General features: G+C 34.6%; 2 protein-coding genes across 3 annotated transcripts; both read right to left on the reverse strand.

Moving 5' to 3' along the window:
- Positions 1–350: 350 nt before the first annotated feature.
- LOC126720788 (mitotic-spindle organizing protein 1A-like) lies at positions 351–4,683 on the reverse strand. The gene is made up of 2 exons (XM_050423604.1): positions 4,252–4,683; positions 351–699 (listed from the first exon to the last, which is right to left on the reverse strand). Exons 1-2 carry the CDS (start codon positions 4,466–4,468, stop codon positions 683–685), a joined length of 234 nt encoding a protein of 77 aa, XP_050279561.1. The 5' UTR covers positions 4,469–4,683; the 3' UTR covers positions 351–682.
- Positions 4,684–7,815: 3,132 nt separating this feature from the next.
- On the reverse strand, positions 7,816–18,935 carry LOC126720789 (translation initiation factor IF-2, chloroplastic). Of its 2 annotated transcripts, none has more exons than XM_050423605.1 (13): positions 18,659–18,935; positions 16,917–18,501; positions 16,753–16,785; positions 16,377–16,490; positions 16,036–16,185; positions 15,789–15,887; positions 15,637–15,699; positions 14,788–14,943; positions 14,557–14,622; positions 12,717–12,953; positions 10,355–10,630; positions 9,362–9,550; positions 7,816–8,356 (listed from the first exon to the last, which is right to left on the reverse strand). In XM_050423605.1, exons 2-13 carry the CDS (start codon positions 18,396–18,398, stop codon positions 8,195–8,197), a joined length of 3,027 nt encoding a protein of 1,008 aa, XP_050279562.1. In that variant the 5' UTR covers positions 18,399–18,501; positions 18,659–18,935; the 3' UTR covers positions 7,816–8,194. The 2 variants fall into 2 exon arrangements, with proteins under 2 accessions (XP_050279562.1, XP_050279563.1); XM_050423606.1 differs by having other exon boundaries at positions 15,789–15,883; positions 16,032–16,185.
- Positions 18,936–19,171: the final 236 nt, after the last annotated feature.

Below are 19,171 nucleotides of genomic sequence, written 5' to 3' on the forward strand. Positions count from 1 at the left end.
CATAATTTTTTTTTTTCATTTTGATAATATCTAATAAACAGGTCGACACGACTAACCCATTTAATAAATAGGTTGTGTTAGGATTGAGGAATCTTGACCCGTTTAATAAACATGTCAAGTTAGTGTTGACCTATATAGTCGGATACTCATGAGTTGACACGACACGAATCCGACATGCGAACACGTATTGCCACCCCTAAGTACAGTGACCTCAAAATACCAAGTTCTGATGATTTAAAAATTAAATTTCTTAAAATTCCTTTTAGCAAAAACTGTTTTCTTTTTGGTAAGGACAAAAACATTCCCGAAGCTTTCTCCTTTTCTTGCTTAGTAATTAAGTTCTATGAAAATTGAGAAGCCAAAATTGATCAAGTCAAATATATGATTTTCTTCTACAACATCATAATATCACCTCACACTAAGCAAACATGAGATTGAAGCCAAGTCATGATGTCATATCAGAGCTTGAGATTGCTAGACAACGAAGATGAGTGAAAAACAGAGAAGGTAAACTGGAGCTATCTCAAAATATTACATAAATATCAACCTCTTTAGTGGATCTTTACAGCTAATAAGAGAATAAAACTTACAAAAGATACCAAAGCAATGACTTGATTAGCCGCAAAAGATGGGGGCCTTCATGTATATACTTGCTTTAAGTAAGATTTGTCGAGGAAAATTCTTAAGAGTCAAGTACTCCTAAAAGAATCATAAACAATCATAAGAACATATATCAGTGAATATTACTTGTGAATTGTAAAATAAAAATAAAAATTCAAGGACCGTTCAGAAAGAATAATTACTCTTTGGTGTCTTAAAAGAGAGAGATAGAGACTCAAGTGGTTGTTCATAAAGAATTTTAATCTTCACTTTTACTAATTTACTCAGAACTTATATTGACCATTACTAGGGGCTAAAAAATCATGTAATAGTGCAATGCATCATAAGATGCTCACTTAATTTACAAATAAGAAACTAATATAACTTGTAACACTCATGGACCAACAAATCTAAGCAAATTATAAAAGTAAATCATAATCATCTAGATGTTTAAAAGAGGATGTAACAGTTTTTTATGTTAAGAGCCGTAAATTTTCATTTTTCTTTTTTTATTTATTCATTTTGTGGCAATATTTGCAAGCCCTCTGTTTTCATAGTTTTTATCTTTTTCATCTTCTCAAGCAGTTCTTTCCATGACCTTCATATAAAACAAATATAATTTCCAAAATATTTTTGTAAGATTACCTCTTTTTTTCTGATAGGTAATAAAAATTTTATTGAAAGAAAAAGCAAAATAAACAAAAGAGGACTCAATGAAGGACATCCTAGATCATAATATTCTACAAATTGAGATTATATCCGCTCTACAGATAATTATGTCCTCCTATTCCTCTCCCTCTAAACAACCAGGAACACCATTCCATACTCTATTTATGAAAGTCTTGGAACTTCGGTGCCAACATTGGAAGACTCATTTCAGTCTTAGGCATCATCTACTTCACTCCAAAAAGGAAAATAAAATTCCATAATTCCATAGCCTCTAAACAATGAAGAAGCAAAGGATTCACAGTTTCTTCACTATTTTTATACATGATTCACCACTTTGCCAACACCATACCTCTTCTAAATTAGTAAGAATTTTTCCCCAAATTGAAAACAATTCACAAAAAGTTTCCCTCATAGGAAATTTTACCCTTCAAACAACCCTCCAAGGGAAATCCAAGCAAACAACACCTCTCAGCATATCATAAAACGGTCAAACACAAAATCACCCATTCTTACTCAACCTCCAAAGCATCTTATTCTCCATCCTCGTTTGGGCCCGAGTGGGAGTTTCATAAAAGAAGATATGCAAACGCCTCCAGTTCCTAATCTTGGGCAGATCTCACGAAAGTACATTTCCATAGAATTCCCCCATTATGTATCTCAATGCAATTTGATAACATAGCAACTTTGTTAGCAGCTAGTTGAAACACCACGAGATATAAGAAGGCTCGCTTCATATCAAGCCAAGAAATCATGCAAGAACCTTATATTTCTACGATCACCCACACCAAAGCCCAGTAGCCCACAAATATATTGAATGAATCCCATCCCGCTCTAACTGTTTTCCAAAGACCACAACATAAGGTGGGATGAACAGGCTGTGAAGTCCAACTTGCCACCCTTTCTCCATAATTTACTCCCACCAATCTCCTCCATAGATGATCCCTTTCCTAAGTGAATCTCCATAACCACTTCCCCCATAACACCTAATTAAAAGTGGTCAACTTTCTGATACCCAACCCTCTCGTATGTATAGGCATACTGGCAATTTTCCAGTCTACAAGAAGATATTTTTCACCCCTATCCTCCCCAATGAAACTCACAATGTAATGTATCCAATCTATTAGCAACATTGATTGGCATAGTGAAAAGAGGCATGAAATAGATAAGCACATTGGACAGTGTGCTCTTAATGAGAGTCAGTTGGACCTCTTATGAAAATATAATATTTTCCACCATGCCAATCATCTCTCCAGTCTATCAATAATGTCAATCCACATAGACCCTGCCTTAAAGTGGGATCCTAAAGGAAGGCCCAAATAAGCCATAGGTAATGAACTGACCTTGCAACCGAAAGCCATTGCTAACCTTTCGACATTGGACATCATCTCTAACTGCACTATCTTACTTAGATTCACACTTAACCCTGTCACTGCCTCCAAAAATAACAATATTAACTCCAGCATTCTTATGTGCTCCATCTCCACTGAACAAAAGATAATTGTACCATCTGCAAAAGGCAGATGGGTGACAATTAGGGTATTTCCATTACTCCCCTCCACTGTAAACCTAGATAGACGACCTTCCCCAACAGCCATTCTCTATCTTCTTATTTAGCACATCCATTACAAGGATGAACAAAATTGTTGATAACAATTCTCCATGCCGTAAACCCCTAAAGCTTTCAAAGAATCATGCAGAACCTGCCATTGATGAGAATTGAGAACCTCATCGAAGAAATGCAAATGGTCAATTGGTGACCCACATCCTCAATTTCTCTCCCAATACATATCACTCTAGCAAATATAGAAGACTATGCTCGTTGACATGATCATAAACCTTTTCGATGTCCAACTCGCAGATAACCCCGGGTATCTTGCTATGAACTCTTCTATTCATACATCTATTTTCTATCAAAACAAATTTTAGGACTTGCCTCTCCTCCACAAATGCATTTTGCGAAACGAGTATACCCACTACTTGCCTCAACCTATTGACTACCACCTTGGCCAGAATTTTATACAAGCTCCCCACCAGGGTCATGGGTTGGAACTCTTTATGCTAAAATCCCCGGGATTTTTCAAGATAAAGACAATAAAAGAAGCATTAAGAATCCTATCAAAAGTACCTGTCATATGAAATTCTTCAAAAAAAAAACTGAACTCATGACATCCTCTTTATTCACTCCCCAACACCTATGTTAAAACTATAAAAGGCTATATGAAGCCATCTGGCATTGTGCCTTATCCCATTTCCCATTCATAATTTCATATTCTTTGTAGCCAAAAAAACTTCCTCTTACTCAAAGCGTCTTTCAAGCCACTCGCTAACACCCCACCCTCGATCCTTCCTTTAAAGAGTAACAAACCCCAAGGTACAACACATATATATGCAGCAGAAACTGCATCTTTGAATGGTTAACTATACAGAGAAGGCAGAAGAAAATTAGACCCCCACTGTTAGCAAAAGAGACATTATAGTCAAAGGAAAAGGCATTTAACTAAGCCATGAAATATAAAATATTTGATTATTACTTCGCTTTTTTGACAACTCAAGATTTTTGTTCCCATCCGAAAATTCCCAAACAGTTGCTAAACAAAAAAGAGAGGGACAGATTGCTATTTCTTGACATGGTACATATGTGATGGAAGCCAAGCCTGGAACATTATAATTTACCTAGGAACTAAACTGACTAGGTCGGTCAAACTTAAAATTACAAGTATAGTTTTTTTATAAATAAATAAAAAATGCGATAAAGCCCAGAACTTTACATATAACATAATCACCAATTGAACAATTTTCTGGTTCCTAAGGTTCCTTATTCGAATCCTCAAATGGGTTTTGAGTGTCATCTTTTATCTATGCATTTGAGTTATGATATTGTTAATTTCAATGGTTTGATATGAGAAAAAAAGAACTTAACAGAGTTACATAAATCAACGGATATGAAACAGAGAAAAGGGCTACAAGTTTAGACTTACTAACCTGTGTTGTTGTGGTTGTGGTTGTGGTTGTGTTGGGTGTGTGTGTGTGTTGGGAGTTCTTTGACAACGGCAGCGAGTGATTCAGGGTTGAGACCGAGGTCACAGAGAGCAATGAGAACAGAGAGGGTGTGGCGGTCGAGACCAGTGTCTAGAATGTTGGACATTTGGAATGCCAATTCCAGGGACTCTCTGGCCTTTTGTGCTGCCTCTGGATCCATCTTTTATAGACACAGAGTTTTGGCTTTGGCTACAAATAATAGGAAAATTTGGATTGTTATCTGTTGTTGTTGTGTTTGAAGATGAATTCTATTGCTGGAGTGGAGCTCACATTTGCTGTTTTCTGGGTTTGGGAATTGGGGTTCAAAAACCTTTTAAAACACTGACCAGTTCACTCCCCAAACTTTATTAGGTGTTTGGTTGCTAACTTTTTTCTCATTCTTTATTTGGATGGGGTTCAACTCAAAAATTTATATAAGTTATATTAGGTTACCAATTAAATTTAAACAGACTAAGATTATTACATTGACCAATTAATATACAAATAGTATTAAAATTTTCAAGTATAATTAAGTTTAATATAGTCATGGGTTGAAATTTGATTGGGGAATCTAGTGTCAAGGAGGTAAGGAACTTTATTTTACTTTCTTTTTTTTTTTTTTTTTTTTTTTTTTTATGGAAAGTATTTTACATATTTTGGTTATAAATCAAACTTGTTTGCTTGACTATATTTCCCTTTTTTTTTAATTAGTTAAACCATTTTGAAAAATAAGAGAAATAAATTAAAGCTTTTTTTTTGGTTAAAAATAATTAAGGAGAGTGAGAGAAAAAGATGAATGGCTTATAGTTTTAGTTTTTTTTTTTTTTTTTTTTTTTTTTCCACAGTGTTTCCTCAAGGCTTTCAATCAGAGACTAATCACTGTTCTTGCCAGGTGGACCCACGAAGGGGTAAAGCACCGGCCTAGGAAATTCTTTTCAAAGTGCAGGTAGTAGGACTCGAACTAGGGAGCACACCTAGAATGGCTTATAGTTGTACATAGGAATGTATATCAAACCCACCAATCCAACGAAACCAACCCAACCTGACACCTTAGGTTGGTTTTTGTGGGTTGGTGGGTTAGAGTTTTATTTTGATACATAGGTCGAGTCATGTTCAAGTTGATAGTTTTTTCAACTCATTTGACCTAACCTAACCCACTATGTATGTAAGTTTATTTTATGACATTTATTTTGATTTTTATTAGTTTGATTGATTTTGGTATTTTGAGAATGAGTTTTGATAAATTTGAAATTTTGGAATATAATTTAAGCATATTATATGAAATGTAATAATTTATAAAAAATGTATTTAAATAATTGATGAAATTCAAACTTTTTACAAGGTTAGGTTAGTTTTTACACATGTGATGGGTTGGAGAGAGTTAGGAATTTCTCAACACAAGAAGGTTAGATTGTTTTGAATTGGCCACTCAAACAGAATATTTCAGTATTAATGTGTACTAGTACATTTTGGACATTTTTATTCATGTGCTTCTAAAAAATAAATATAAGAAGCACATAATTCATGACATCTTCTTACTCAATATAAACTTTTATAACATTTAAAAATAATAATAATAACCCTAAGCAAAGCCAAATTATTTTATATAGCCATCTTAAAATTATTCTCAAAATAAAAATAAAAATGTACATAACTAGGGAGAAAAATTATCAAAATGACTTAATTTTTTTTTTTTTTTTAAAGAATTAACTAAGAGCCAATTTCTATTCCAGACCGAAGTAGTGTTCTTGCTCGAAAATGCTAGAATACATTGAAATGCTATGACTAAACCTAGTAAAAATTTTGGTAAAGTATAAATGATTCAAAATTCTAAGTTCTAACCATCCGTTAATATTGATAATGCAAGATTCATTGATCCAAATTTACAAAAAAAAAAAAAAAAAAAAAAAAAAAAAGATTCATTGATCCAAAATATATCAAAATGTATGTTTTTTGTTTACAAGATCTTCATTGCAACCCTTTTTTAGTTCTCATCTTCACCTGTGATTGTTCATTAATACATGAAATGGGCTAGCCTTTGAGGGAATTAAGCTTTACTTTCTAAAAGAAATTAGATGGGCTGTCGTTATATTATATTTATACGAATGAATTAAATCTTCCTAGGATTATTAAATGGATTGCCCCACCTGTGCCTTTTATAAAATTAAGGGTGAACTGCGTATTTGGTCTCTATCCTGTATACCATATTTCAATTTGGCCCTTAACTTTTTAATTGTGTCAATTTGGTCCTTAACATTTCAATACCGTGTCAATTTAGTCCTTACTATTAATTTTTGGATGAAAATTGATGACACGTCTAATGGCCAAAATAAAAAATTAGCTTTCATTGATGTGACAATACAATAAAATTTTATTTTGGTCATTTGACATGTCATCAATTTTCATCCAAAATATAACAATAGGGACTTAATTGACACGACACTGAAAGGTTAGGGACCAAATTGACACAATTAAAATATTAAGGACCAAATTGAAATATGTTATAAATGATAGGGACCAAATATGTAGTTTACCCTAAAATTAAATACAAATGACAATTCTTTAGGTAATCTTGGGTTGGCTAGTACTAGCGGAATTTTGCGCAATTGTTCAGGCTTATGGTTTTTGGTTTCTCTTTAAACTTGGACTTAGCTTCTAATAATATAGCTGAATTATGGGCTATTCGAAAGGGTCTTATGTTAGTATGGGATTTGGGTTTTAAATTTATTTCCTTAGAGATTAATTCTAATATGGTTATTTCTTGGTTAACTACTGATGGTGATTTATCACCGAATGTTGTCCTGTTAATCTTTGATTGTAGGAACCTTATGGTGTGAGCATAGATTGTCCATCTACTTCACATATACCATGAGGCAAACGGATGTACGAATGCACTAGCTAAAATGGGACATCAACAACATAGCATTTTGAAAGTTTATGATACTTGCCCATCTTTTGTATATACAACTTTTGTTTGGGATATGAAGCACCTTGGGACCAATAGACTATGTCCTTTGGAGGTTTTTGAGCCTGTTGTTGTATAGACTTTTTTATATATAAATAATACTTTCCCCTTTTATTAACCAAAAAAAAATTTAAATCTTCCCAACAAATTTAGGCTAGTATTTTCATTGAAACAAAGAGACAAAAATAAGGTGTAAGAGTGAGTTCTAATTAACTCAATTAGTAAAGTCTTTATTATTAAGAGCTGACGTTATAGGTTGGAACTCTTTTAAAAAAATAAAAATAAAAAATCACATGAAGACATACTATAGTAGCACCAAGCATTACATTAGGCTTTACCATCAGCATTACAAATGTAAAAATTATGGTTCAAGCATAGTAGAATGAGGAAATTGGGTTAACTTGGGCCAAACATAAAACAATAAACAAAATAAAACAAATGGGGTATACCTTATAGTTTTTATATTGAAAATCAACAAAATATAGCTAATGTATTATGTTACATTGAAACTGTACAGTATTTTCTTTCACTTAAAACACTTTGAACAATTACTTGGACCTGAGTGAGAAATGATGCATCAGCTTGAGAGCATCAAAATGAATCTTATAACTTTTTTTTTCCAGTTCTTACATAGCTGTTACATGTTTCGTCCACATCGAAATTTTACAACTTGAATTAATAATGTTCCCTCTTTACAAAAAGAAGCTGAAATCTAGTGTTATGTACAACATGATAGCATACAAACGAAGACCAAATCACTACAAGGTTGTGTCCTTGGCACCAATATTCCAGTCAATTGCAAGTAGTGGGATTTATCCAAATTCATACCAGCTAAGCACTGTCAAATCACTGATCGGATAGTATTACGCCTGTTCGAGGTAGAAAACACTTGATTCCTCAAGAAAAAATATTTAGAAACCAATTTTATAGCCACAGGCTTTTCTATTCTTCCATTCCTACTCCTTCAAATGCAGCTGTCATGGAAGCTGATGCCTCTTCTAGCGTCCGCTTCTTCTCAATTGAACTGAAGGCCTCGAGAACATCTCCCACCTCCCAATCATTATAATCTTCCATCCCAATTCCACATTCTAGTCCAGCATTTACCTGGCCAAGAGGACAAGATATTTTGCATTTTAAAAAACAAGAGAAAACAACATCCATGCCAAGCCAACAGCACATTAAGGGCAATCACTCTACTTAAGATGTTTAGCCACAAATAATCTAAAGCCTAACATGCTGAAGATGCAGTAAAGCAAAAGATATCCTCTATTTTAAAAAATAATTAAAAAAATAAAGCGGGTGTCCAAGGCTCTTATAACACCTTACTAATCCCTGGGTGAGTGTAATCCTCATACCACACACATTAGATAACTATGAGGAAGAATCCCTTGGGTTGGCCCTAAGAGGTTGACTAGGAGACTTAAACTCAGGACCTCATGAATCACATGAAGCTTGGTAATCACTAGACCAACTCCTTGGAATTAGCAAAAGATATCTTGAGTTAGAGAAACAAATATGTTTGGATGCCAAAAAGCATGATATGCATCTTATTACAGGCATACATCCTACTCACAAGAACCTCAAGCGAAGTCAACTTACAAATTCATATATGGAACACAGATAGCATCCTGTTAGTAACTAGCAAAGGAAGAAGTCATTATTTATTAATATACGAAGCCTTTGATCTAAGGGTATCTTCCAATTTATTATGCACAAGGACTTTAGCATGTATGTATAAATTATACAAGGGTACATATCAAGTCATTATCAACAATATTATGCATGTGCAAACCTTTTTTCATACCTACAATCAAACATTCATATCTATTCTATAGGTATGTTTATTTATGCAGGAATGTATGACTATAGGCCTGTAAATATCCCAGAAGTGGAGTTTCTTTCGAGTCCTAAACATTGAAAGACAACTCTCCATCAAATGGTAAATTTAGCATAATTTGGCATGCTTCAAGATCCAATGGAATTGTAAGTTCAGAACACGCATCAAAGACAAGAAGACTGACTATATTATATTAGTTTGCCAAAAGGACAGATATTCTAAAACAATCAGCCTGCCCTTGTATCAAAAGGCAGAATTTGTAAAAATCAAACCTCTTTCACAATTTCCTTAACCCGTCTCAGAGAATCAAGAACACCAACATGAACAACTTTGCCCTTTCGAATCACCCGAATGCCACAACCATTCACCACTTTTCCATCTACTACCATGCAGCCAGCAACGCGACCACTGCCACTGCTAAAAACAGCCCGGACTTCCACTGAGCCAATTGTTACTTGTTCCTATCAACATAAGAGCAACAATTCAACATTAGAATTTCAGTGATAGAAACTTCAGATGTTTATTCAAAGAAAAAGCAGTGCATGCACCATATAGTTAATATGTAAAACTAACATCCCAAGCTTAAAATAAAGACAAGTTACAAATTTCTGTAAGGCATTCTAAAATGTGTACTTCAAAATGGGGTGTGCACAATGCCACGGAAGGGGGAGGGGGCTGGAGTGACATTGCTAAGAGCATGTCCAGGCAAAGAGAATAACACAAAGTATATGCAAAATCGTACAAGTATATGCAGCACATAAAAATACATGCAAAATAGCAATAAAAACCTAAAAGACCAATAAATTAAAACAAGAATGATTTGCTTCTTATAGGTGCCAAAAATTGACAAGATAAAGGTCAATAATAATGAAGGTAAAAGTGGTATGATAAACAACATGATCTGCAAGGATTTAGCAGAGGATAGGCTACTGATAGGAATAAATACAGGAAAATAATTCAAAAAACCAACCCCAGGCAATTGGAGTAAGGCTATGTTTGGTACTTATATCATACATGTGTCCTGTTACATAGACACTTCATACATATATATATATATATATTTTGGTCAAAAATAGACACTTCATATTACCTTTGTGTTTCGCATGGGGAAAAAAGTAAACAGAGTTCAACAACTTATTTGTTTCCAATTAAAAGATTAGAAGGTTCAATGAATTTGAGATCTAGACACAGTACAACTGACATGCACATCAAAATCCATGTAACACAATGCATCTTTGGTTTAAAATTACATGATAATAACTCACCTCAACAGGTTCTAGGAGTCCTTCCATTGCATTCCGCACATCATCAATTAGTTCATAGATAACTCTATACAGTCGAATCTCAACGCCTTTATTTTCAGCATAGCTTTTCACAGATCCCGAAGCTTTGGTATTAAATCCCAATATAATGGCGTTGCTGGCAAATGCAAGATCAACATCACTGTTGCTTACATCTCCTGTTGTTTGCAAGAGAAATTTCAAAGTGACATTATCTTGTGGCAGCACCTGTAGAGCTTGTCTGACAGCTTCAATGGATCCCTAATCATGATGAAAATCAAGTTTAGTGGCAGGTTCAAAAGGCTATGAAATATATTGTATAGATACTCTTTCAGTACAAACACAAAAGATGCTTGCAAGTATATGTGTGCAAGCACCATATATTAGTGTTAATCATAAACACAAAAGATGCATGCAAGTATATGTGTGCAAGCACCATATATTAGTGTTAATCATAATTGATCATGCAACAAATGCATTGATGCATAAAAAGATTTCAGATTTGCTTTCAAAAGTGATAAACTGAATACTAAACAATCATTAAAATTAAATTATATGTTTATTCCTCTTTCAATTTTCCACTAATATCGATGGTTTATAAATTAAAAAAATGGGCAGATTAGGATCAATCAAGTTCTCAAGAAGCGGAAACAAGTGCAATGTCCCCATGCAACTTCAAGTTAAAGGCATAAGAGAGGATGCAGAAACAACGTTTTTGGGTGTATAACTAAAATTTTCCATATGTTATCATCCAATTTGCAAGTGTATCTAAGAGATAGATTTTATGAGACATTACTTAGGTACTTCTACTTTCACTTAACTACCTAATGTCCAACTTTTAGAACATTAAAGAACATGATGAAATAATTGTAAATCTTATTCAGAAGTGTAGAAAATGAACAAATTAAATGGTATAAACAAACCAAACAACCAATCCAACCAAAGATTTTCAAGTCTTGATTGTTTTTGCAGCCAACTCTATCCTGTGCTTTATAGGTCTACGATCCAAGTAATCCTATCCAATAACCAAACAAATATTTCATTCCAATCAATTATACCATGGACAATTAACCTATTATATGTCCAGTCCTTTCTAGTCGAGCCATTTATGAAGAGAGAATAGTGTATTAGAATATGTCATTTCCAAAACATTATATACTCCTTCCGTCCCTCAACATTTACAAGGTTTAATATGGCACTTTTATCAACAAAGAAAAAGAAAAAAATATGGCGGTCTTCCTAAAATGCCATTTACTTTATGACATAATTGTCCTACAAACTAGTTTGAAAACAACCTCCTCCAACCCACTACATGTCAATTCAAGTAATCATCCATGTGTACTTTTAATCACTTGACAGTTTTAATTGTCATGTGACTAGTTTAAATCACTTAATGAGTCATGTGATTAAAATGCAAATGGATGGTCATCTAAGCACCACATAATAGGTTGGAACAGTTGATCAAAAAAAAAAAAAAAAGGTTGGAATAGATTCTTCCTCCAAACTAGTTTGAAGAAAAACATTTTCCTTTACTTTATATCGGAGGTGTCAAGACTTTTGATAGAGCTCGTCTACTTTTTGAGAAAAGGTAAGGGTAATATAAAGAATTGAACTTGCAATTATAAATTTTTTTAATATTTGGAGACCTTCAAAGGAAAACACATACATGGTAAGTTGATTACTTATCAAAAATGGGGAAAAAATAATACTACAAGATTTTATACATTTGTCACAGTAAATTCTATCTTATATAAAGACATAAAATGCTCAAATTATTTGTGCTTTAGCTCTCCTTTTAACCATCATTGATGAACAAAGAATTTTGGTTTCCAGTTTATTTGCAGCTCTCTGTATTTTCAGTTGTTAATCATATCCCCATTCATCCATGCACTATTATAAATGTCCAAAGGCTTTCCAAGAAATTAACATATGATGTTGAGAATTTGAGTATGATAATTGCACACTGCTACACACAAACTATTTGTAGGTTCATTGAAAATCCATTACGATGTGGAGATCATTTTGGGGACATACAACCAGCATCATAAAATTTCAATGCGCAAAATGGTCAAGGAAGCTTCTGAAATTTCTAAATTGATGTTCTTTTAATATTCTGCTGACTGTGATATGATCAATTAGTAAACACAAAAATTAGAGTTAATCTATATAATCTTACTCAAGAAAGTCTTATATTGTATTAATTATATGATATTATATTTTGTGTGTGTGTGTGTTATATATATTATTCAAACTTGCAACATGAACAACCTAGGCTTTCAGAAGATAAAGAACAACACACAAAGCTTACTCAACTTTCTTTAATTTCTAGATAAATAAGTATGCATACCTGAACATCAACCTTCATGATGATATTCAGCTGGTGCAAGTCTAATCCAGACTGCTTTCCAGCTGAAACAGCAGAAGCCAAGGAAGAAAGAGTAATCTTCCCATCTCCAGCCTTAGCTGATATACGTTCATCTCTTAATGCCTCAGCACGTGACTCAGCCCTTTCACGTGCAATATCAAGGGAGCCAACAACCTCAAATTCATCACCAGCAATTGGAACATTATTTAATCCGATCACCTGCATATGTATGGAGAAGTAAAATTTAGAAAAACATTGCACCAAAAGTCAGACAACATAGTGTAGGCATCATTTGAGAAAAAAGAATGCTAAGGAGCTAAAATCGCAACCCCACCAATCACAAGAAATAAGAAGCTTAAACTGATTTTCAACTAAACACTTTACAAAATATCTCTAAAACTACTTGCATAAAGAACCAATTTGATTTTGCTTGTATTTGTTTCCAATGGTTAGAATAATGGTTAAATGATCAAATTCACCATTTTCTAATAGTTTAAGCTTTTGGGAGAAGTAGTAATTCTTGAGTTTGAACTTTGTTTCCACTCTACATCCCACTTAAAGAATTAAAAATCCCACTTGTTGGCCGCACTTATTAAAAGGGAGTATAGACCCACACAAGAGGGGTAGTGTTAGAATAATGGTAAATGTAAAGCTTTTGAGACAAACAATTATAAAACAACATATACCTTTATGAATGAGTGCAACTGATACCAAAAAAATGCTCAAATGGAATAAATTTGAATGTCAAAGATACCAAAAAATTATCTTTTGCATTAATGCTTTTAACAGCACATGATCTCAATCTAATTGTAAGTAAACTCTGTCTTGCCTCAATGTGGTTTGAATACACGTTTAGGAATATATTGTTAATTTTCAGAGATCAATCTCAATATCTCATTCGATATTTATTCTAAAGATAATGTCTCCCTTTCTTAATGAATGCTTAGTACTCAAAGCACTTTAAAGCAATAACATAATGTTCTTCCTATTACACTTTTTTTTTTAAAAAATATTATATATATTTCCCTTAAGAAATAAAATAATTCTTCATTTTTCCCCTCTTTGTTACTTCAGCTTTATTCTTTCTACTTTACTTTTCGAACCCTAAACAATTAGCTAATAAAGAAAAAAGCATAAAGGATCCCTTAAAAGGGTCTATAAACTTTTTTCTTTTGCTAAGTGATGAAGGAAATGAGTGGATGAATAGGTACTAATCCCAAGTGCACCTCAAAAGTAGTGAATAAGGATGTGTGCTTATAAGCATCTAACTCAAATAGTACTTCCTCCTTCCACAATAGTCAGATGGAGAATGAGATTGATGGTTCAAGGCCCACTGAGTACATACATAACTTAGCATCAAAATATTTTACTTTAAATGCAATATTGGAAATAGAAATATTGATTTCTATGGCTTGACTTTGCAAGATGAAGTTTTAATTTTATTACTATATGCTTATTATTTTATTTATTAAAAATAACAATAATAATAATAATAATAATAATAATGTGTCCTAACATTTACCTTTTTGGGGGCCATCCAGAACATTTCATAAAGTTTTTAATTTATTACAATATGTTTTTCTTTTTCTTTTTTAAACCTGAATAATGGATCACATTTACCTTTTTTTTGGGGGGGGGGGGGGGGGGGGGGGGGGCGGGTGGGGCACTAGAACATTTGATATTTTTGAAGGGCTCAACATTTTTTTCATAAAAAAGTCACAGGCGCCAATTAAGGACAGAAAAATTTATGCTTTGCATTGGGTTGGGGGGGATGAGGGGGGTTCATGACACATTAATAAATACAAATAAAGGGGAAATAAACCTGCACAGGTCTAGAGGGTCCAGCTTCCTTCACACGATTTCCACCATCATCAAATAAAGCCCGCACCTGACCATCAGCATAGAAAAACATCCTTTAAAGATGGGGTGATGTGAATAATGCAAAAACAACCAAACTAAATAGCTAAGCATGTCAAACTTAATCATTTGGTTACATAAGCACTGAATTATATCTTAAAGAAAGTTTTTGGATTTCAAACTGCCATGTACCAACCTTTCCAAAGGCTTCTCCACAAACTACTATATCCCCTGTTTTAAGAGTCCCATTCTGCACAATAAATGTAGCTAGTGGTCCTTTAGATTTATGAAGACCTGCCTCAATGACTGTGCCCTTTCCACTTCTATCAGGATTAGCCTTCAACTCTTGTAACTGAAAGACACATGCACATTGTTAGGATATACAAGAGAAAGATGTCAGAAAAACAAGACAACTATCTGAGAATATTTTATCATAGGCCAAAGGTACAACTCCAAGAGCCTTCCATCTACATACTCTACCACTAGTTTAGTTGACACATTAATATGTGAAATTTTGAACATATAAAAAGAAGAGCTTCATTCTTGGAAACATTTCAGCAAGGTAATCCTACAGCATATTTTAAATCTTACTGTGTTTTTTGGCTTTTCCGCAAATATCTAAAGTTACATAATGTGTGGGTGAAAGTTTTGTACCTTTATGCCTAAATGTTTTAATGGTAGAGGTGTTGTACTTTTCATGATTTATGAACTTATTTAAAACATTGCCAAGGACAAATTGAATCATTACAAGCTCTGTCATTCCTGGGCAAAAGACTAGCCCATGAATATGTTTACTCAATCCCCCCCAAATAAATAAATAAAGAGATAAAAAAGCAAATAACTGTAAATGATGAAAAAATGAAGAAAAATGAAAGGAATAAATAAATCTCTCTTACAAGCTTTGATTACCATTGCTAGTAAAAGGTAAGATTTTCCTTCTTACTTGATTTTTTTCTTTAAAAAAAAAAAAGTTAAGGTTTCTATAACCTATTGTAATAAGAATATCAAAGGCAACAAGTTTGCATTTCAATAACTTCTAACTCACCTCTGAAACAAGCATCACCGTTTCCATAAGATCATCAATATTCTCCCCTTTAAGAGCACTAACCTGTTAAAAAGAAATTGAAAAATGAATCAGAAAATGTATAAAGCACCAATGTCAGATGTCGTTACAACTCCTGAGCTTCAGATAACAACCTGAACCATTGGGGTATCACCACCCCAGTCTTCAGGCATTAGGCCAATTGTAGAAAGCTCTTGCATTACTCGTTCTGGATTAGCTCCATCTTTATCTATCTGGTGCAATGAAAGAAATATGATTGAGAATCAGAAAGTCCTGAAGCCATGACCATGCAAAGCAATAAGGATTGCCAACTGTTTTTCCATGTTATCATATTTTATCCCAAAAAGAAAAAAGAAAATCATGCCATTATAATTCACATGCCTTATTTATAGCAATAACTATGGGTACTCCAGCGGCTTTTGCATGAGCTATGGCCTCATTTGTTTGAGGACGGATTCCATCATCAGCAGCCACTACAATAATAGCAATGTCTGTCACCCTTGCTCCACGAGCCCTCATTGCTCCAAATGCCTACATGAGTGGATATAATAGATATCATCTAAAGCAAGACTGTACAAGCAAGTTACAGTTCATTAAAATGTAAATAATGTTTATAGAACCCTGAATATGATCCATGAGGATATCCTTTGGGCCGGCTGGGGGGTGGGGGGGTTGGTGTGGAAGAAAAAATCATTAACACGTTTTCTGAGTAACATTTGTACCTCATGTCCAGGAGTGTCAAGGAAAACACATGGCTGCACCTTGCCATCTATAGGAACTAACACCTCATATGCACCAATTCCTTGTGTAATCCCACCTGCTTCTGAGGCAGCTACCTGCAAATATCTAGCAATCAAGCTTAAATTGAACAATATGTATGACAAGCCACCACCAATAGCACAAAACTCCAATAACATACAAATATCATATAAAATCAAACATGACAAGTAGGGGTTTCTCTAAAATTATCGGGTTTAACCAAACCATAAAAAAGAAAATTAGTATTAAAAAAAAATTACCAAAAATAACAGAGCCATAACATCTTATACTGCAAAGAAACTGAAAGGAGCATCAAGATGATTAAGCTTCCATATGTACCTTGCTCTTTCGAATATAATCCAAAAGGGTTGTCTGCCAAGCGGGTAGCAATAAAAACATATTAGCAACCATATCGAAATTTAAGGCAAAAGCAAGAGAAATTAACAGGAAATGGATGCAGAAGGTCCAAACGAAAAACAGGAATGCAAATTGCTAACACTTACCTTCCCATGATCCACGTGACCCATTATAGTAATGACAGGAGGCCGGTCTTGTAGTTTGTCCAGGTCTTCTTCATCAAAAATTTCCTTCTTTCTTGCCATTTCTTCCACTTTGATGGAGTCAACATCTAGGACTTCCACTTCATGCTCTCTACAAATCATTTTCACAATATCTTTGTCTAGTTTTTGCACCCCATCAGGCTTAATCCCTTTTGAGTATAAATACCCGAGAATTTCACCTTCACCAATAGTCAAGTTGTAGGCTAACTCCTCTATCAACATACCTTCGTCAGCAACCTCAAGAATTTCTACTTTGACAGGAGCTGCATCTTTGGCAGCCTGAAGTTTGGCCGCCTTCCTACTTGCTTTAGTCCATTTCCTACCCTTCCTTCCAGCACCAGGGATAGAGACATTAAGTTCTGAAGTGTCCTCATCTGTGTCAACATCTTTAAACATTCGTCTCCGTGATCCACCAGCTGGAGCATTTTTCTTACGATAGTCATCTTTGAACTTTCCGGGTGGGGGCCCTTTTCCTGGTTTTGCTGGGGCTAAAACAGCTTGAGCAATCAGAGGATCAACCGCTGGTTTCTTGGAAGCAAATTTGTCAATCAAAATTGGCTTGCGTTCTGTAGTTTTCAAGCCAGAGTCAGTTTCAACAATAACCGACGACTTTGGAACTGCCCCAACATCCTTCAAAACAACAGGTTTCTTTATTACAGGCTTAGGAGCTACAGAAGGCTTTGCTTGTAATTTTGGTTGTGGTCTCAAAGGTGGCTGAGGGGGCCTTGGAGAAGGAGGGGCTTGAGACTCTACCTTTCCCCGTGCCTCCTTTTTAGTCTCCTCTTTCACAATTGTCTTATTAGTATTACCATTCTTACCCTTTACCTCCTTTTGTACAGTAGCGACATTGTCCCCTTTCCTCCACACACTCTTCAAAGTTTTAGAATTCTGAGTTGCTCCCGCCGTCGATGCACTATTTGTGTTAGATGGTATGGATTTATTTACAACCCTACTCTCACTCCTACTCCCCGGCTTACTCACCCTCGAAGTTTCTAACTTCTCTGCCTTCTCCAATACCTCTCCAAGTGATTCGATCACCTTATTCCTCTCCTCAACAACCCCCAACTTTTCATCACCATCACCAGAAACCCCATTGATTCTTGATGGTTCCCAAGTAGACCCCGACGACGTCAAAACTGGCTTAGGAGTCGGCTTACGTAGAAAACCAACATCACTATCATCACTTTTACCTCCTCTATAGGTGTTACTTTGTTCAGAAACCAAGTCAGTAGCTGCTGTGGCAGAATATTTACACACAGATAATGACACACAATGCCACCTCTTCTTCTTAACCCAGTTCCCTTTTGACAAACAACCTCTCCTCACCAATGAGTAGTGTGACCTTTCAGAAGCCAAACTTCCAAAACTGGCCGTAGAAGCCAGAGAAACCATTGTTCCTTGCATACTTCCTACTATTATTAACATGGGGGTCTATAAAAAATAGTCCCCAACAACAACCTGAATTCAATCCTTTCTAATTCCTTATATCATATCCTCCACCCTCTACAAATCCCAGGTGGTCAATTAGCTGAAAAGTTGGTATTTTCAGTTCAGAAACAAATAGAACAAACAAAATTCAAGCTACCCAGAAATGAAATTGCCCCAAACAAACTATATATTAAAATATAAATGATGACACCCAATAATTTAAAAAAGAAAGAAAAAAAACAGTATTAGTATCTTACCTCTCCTAGAAAGTTGTGATTTTTTTGGTGAGAGTGGATGCAAGACCGTTCTGGGAATCCTATGGTTTTAGATACAATGTTGTCTGTGTGAAGAAAGGCAAGTGAGGACTGAAATTTGGGTACATGTGGATATGGAGAGTTAAGGGGATAATATTATGGTGTGGGAAAGAAGAAGCTAATAAATTTGGTTGAGAGGGAATATATGTGAAAATCTGTGTGGCTGCTTCTCTGCCTATCAATGTGTAATGTCATGCGATGATAAGGCTGTGCCTTGTTTTGTTTCTATGGTCCATGCCTTTGCGGTTTTTCTTTTTTCTCTTTTTTTCTACCTGTAATATAAGGGTTAATGACGTAACCAGTTTTCCACCACTAGATCAGGGTGATTGATTACAGCCATTGATCTAAGGGAACTAGCAACAGTCCACCTCAACAGTCAAACTCGTGGTTTTTTTTTTTTATTATTATTATTAAAAAAAAATTGATCATTTTGTTGTTGTTGTGGTTTGAGTAGGC

Source organism: Quercus robur, chromosome 4, assembly GCF_932294415.1.
Source record: "Quercus robur chromosome 4, dhQueRobu3.1, whole genome shotgun sequence".
Classification (NCBI taxonomy): Eukaryota; Viridiplantae; Streptophyta; class Magnoliopsida; order Fagales; family Fagaceae; genus Quercus; species Quercus robur.

What these genes read in the sequence shown, in the direction of transcription:
- LOC126720788 (XM_050423604.1), bottom strand. Translation starts at nt 4,468, where the DNA reads ATGGATCCAGAGGCAGCACAAAAGGCCAGAGAGTCCCTGGAATTGGCA.
- LOC126720789 (XM_050423605.1), bottom strand. Translation starts at nt 18,398, where the DNA reads ATGTTAATAATAGTAGGAAGTATGCAAGGAACAATGGTTTCTCTGGCT. An exon ending in GTCACGTGGATCATGGGAAG is followed by an intron (nt 16,786 to 16,916) that starts GTAAGTGTTAGC and finishes CCCGCTTGGCAG; the next exon opens with ACAACCCTTTTGGATTATAT. An exon ending in GTGGAGAAGCCTTTGGAAAG is followed by an intron (nt 14,623 to 14,787) that starts GTTGGTACATGG and finishes GCTGATGGTCAG; the next exon opens with GTGCGGGCTTTATTTGATGA.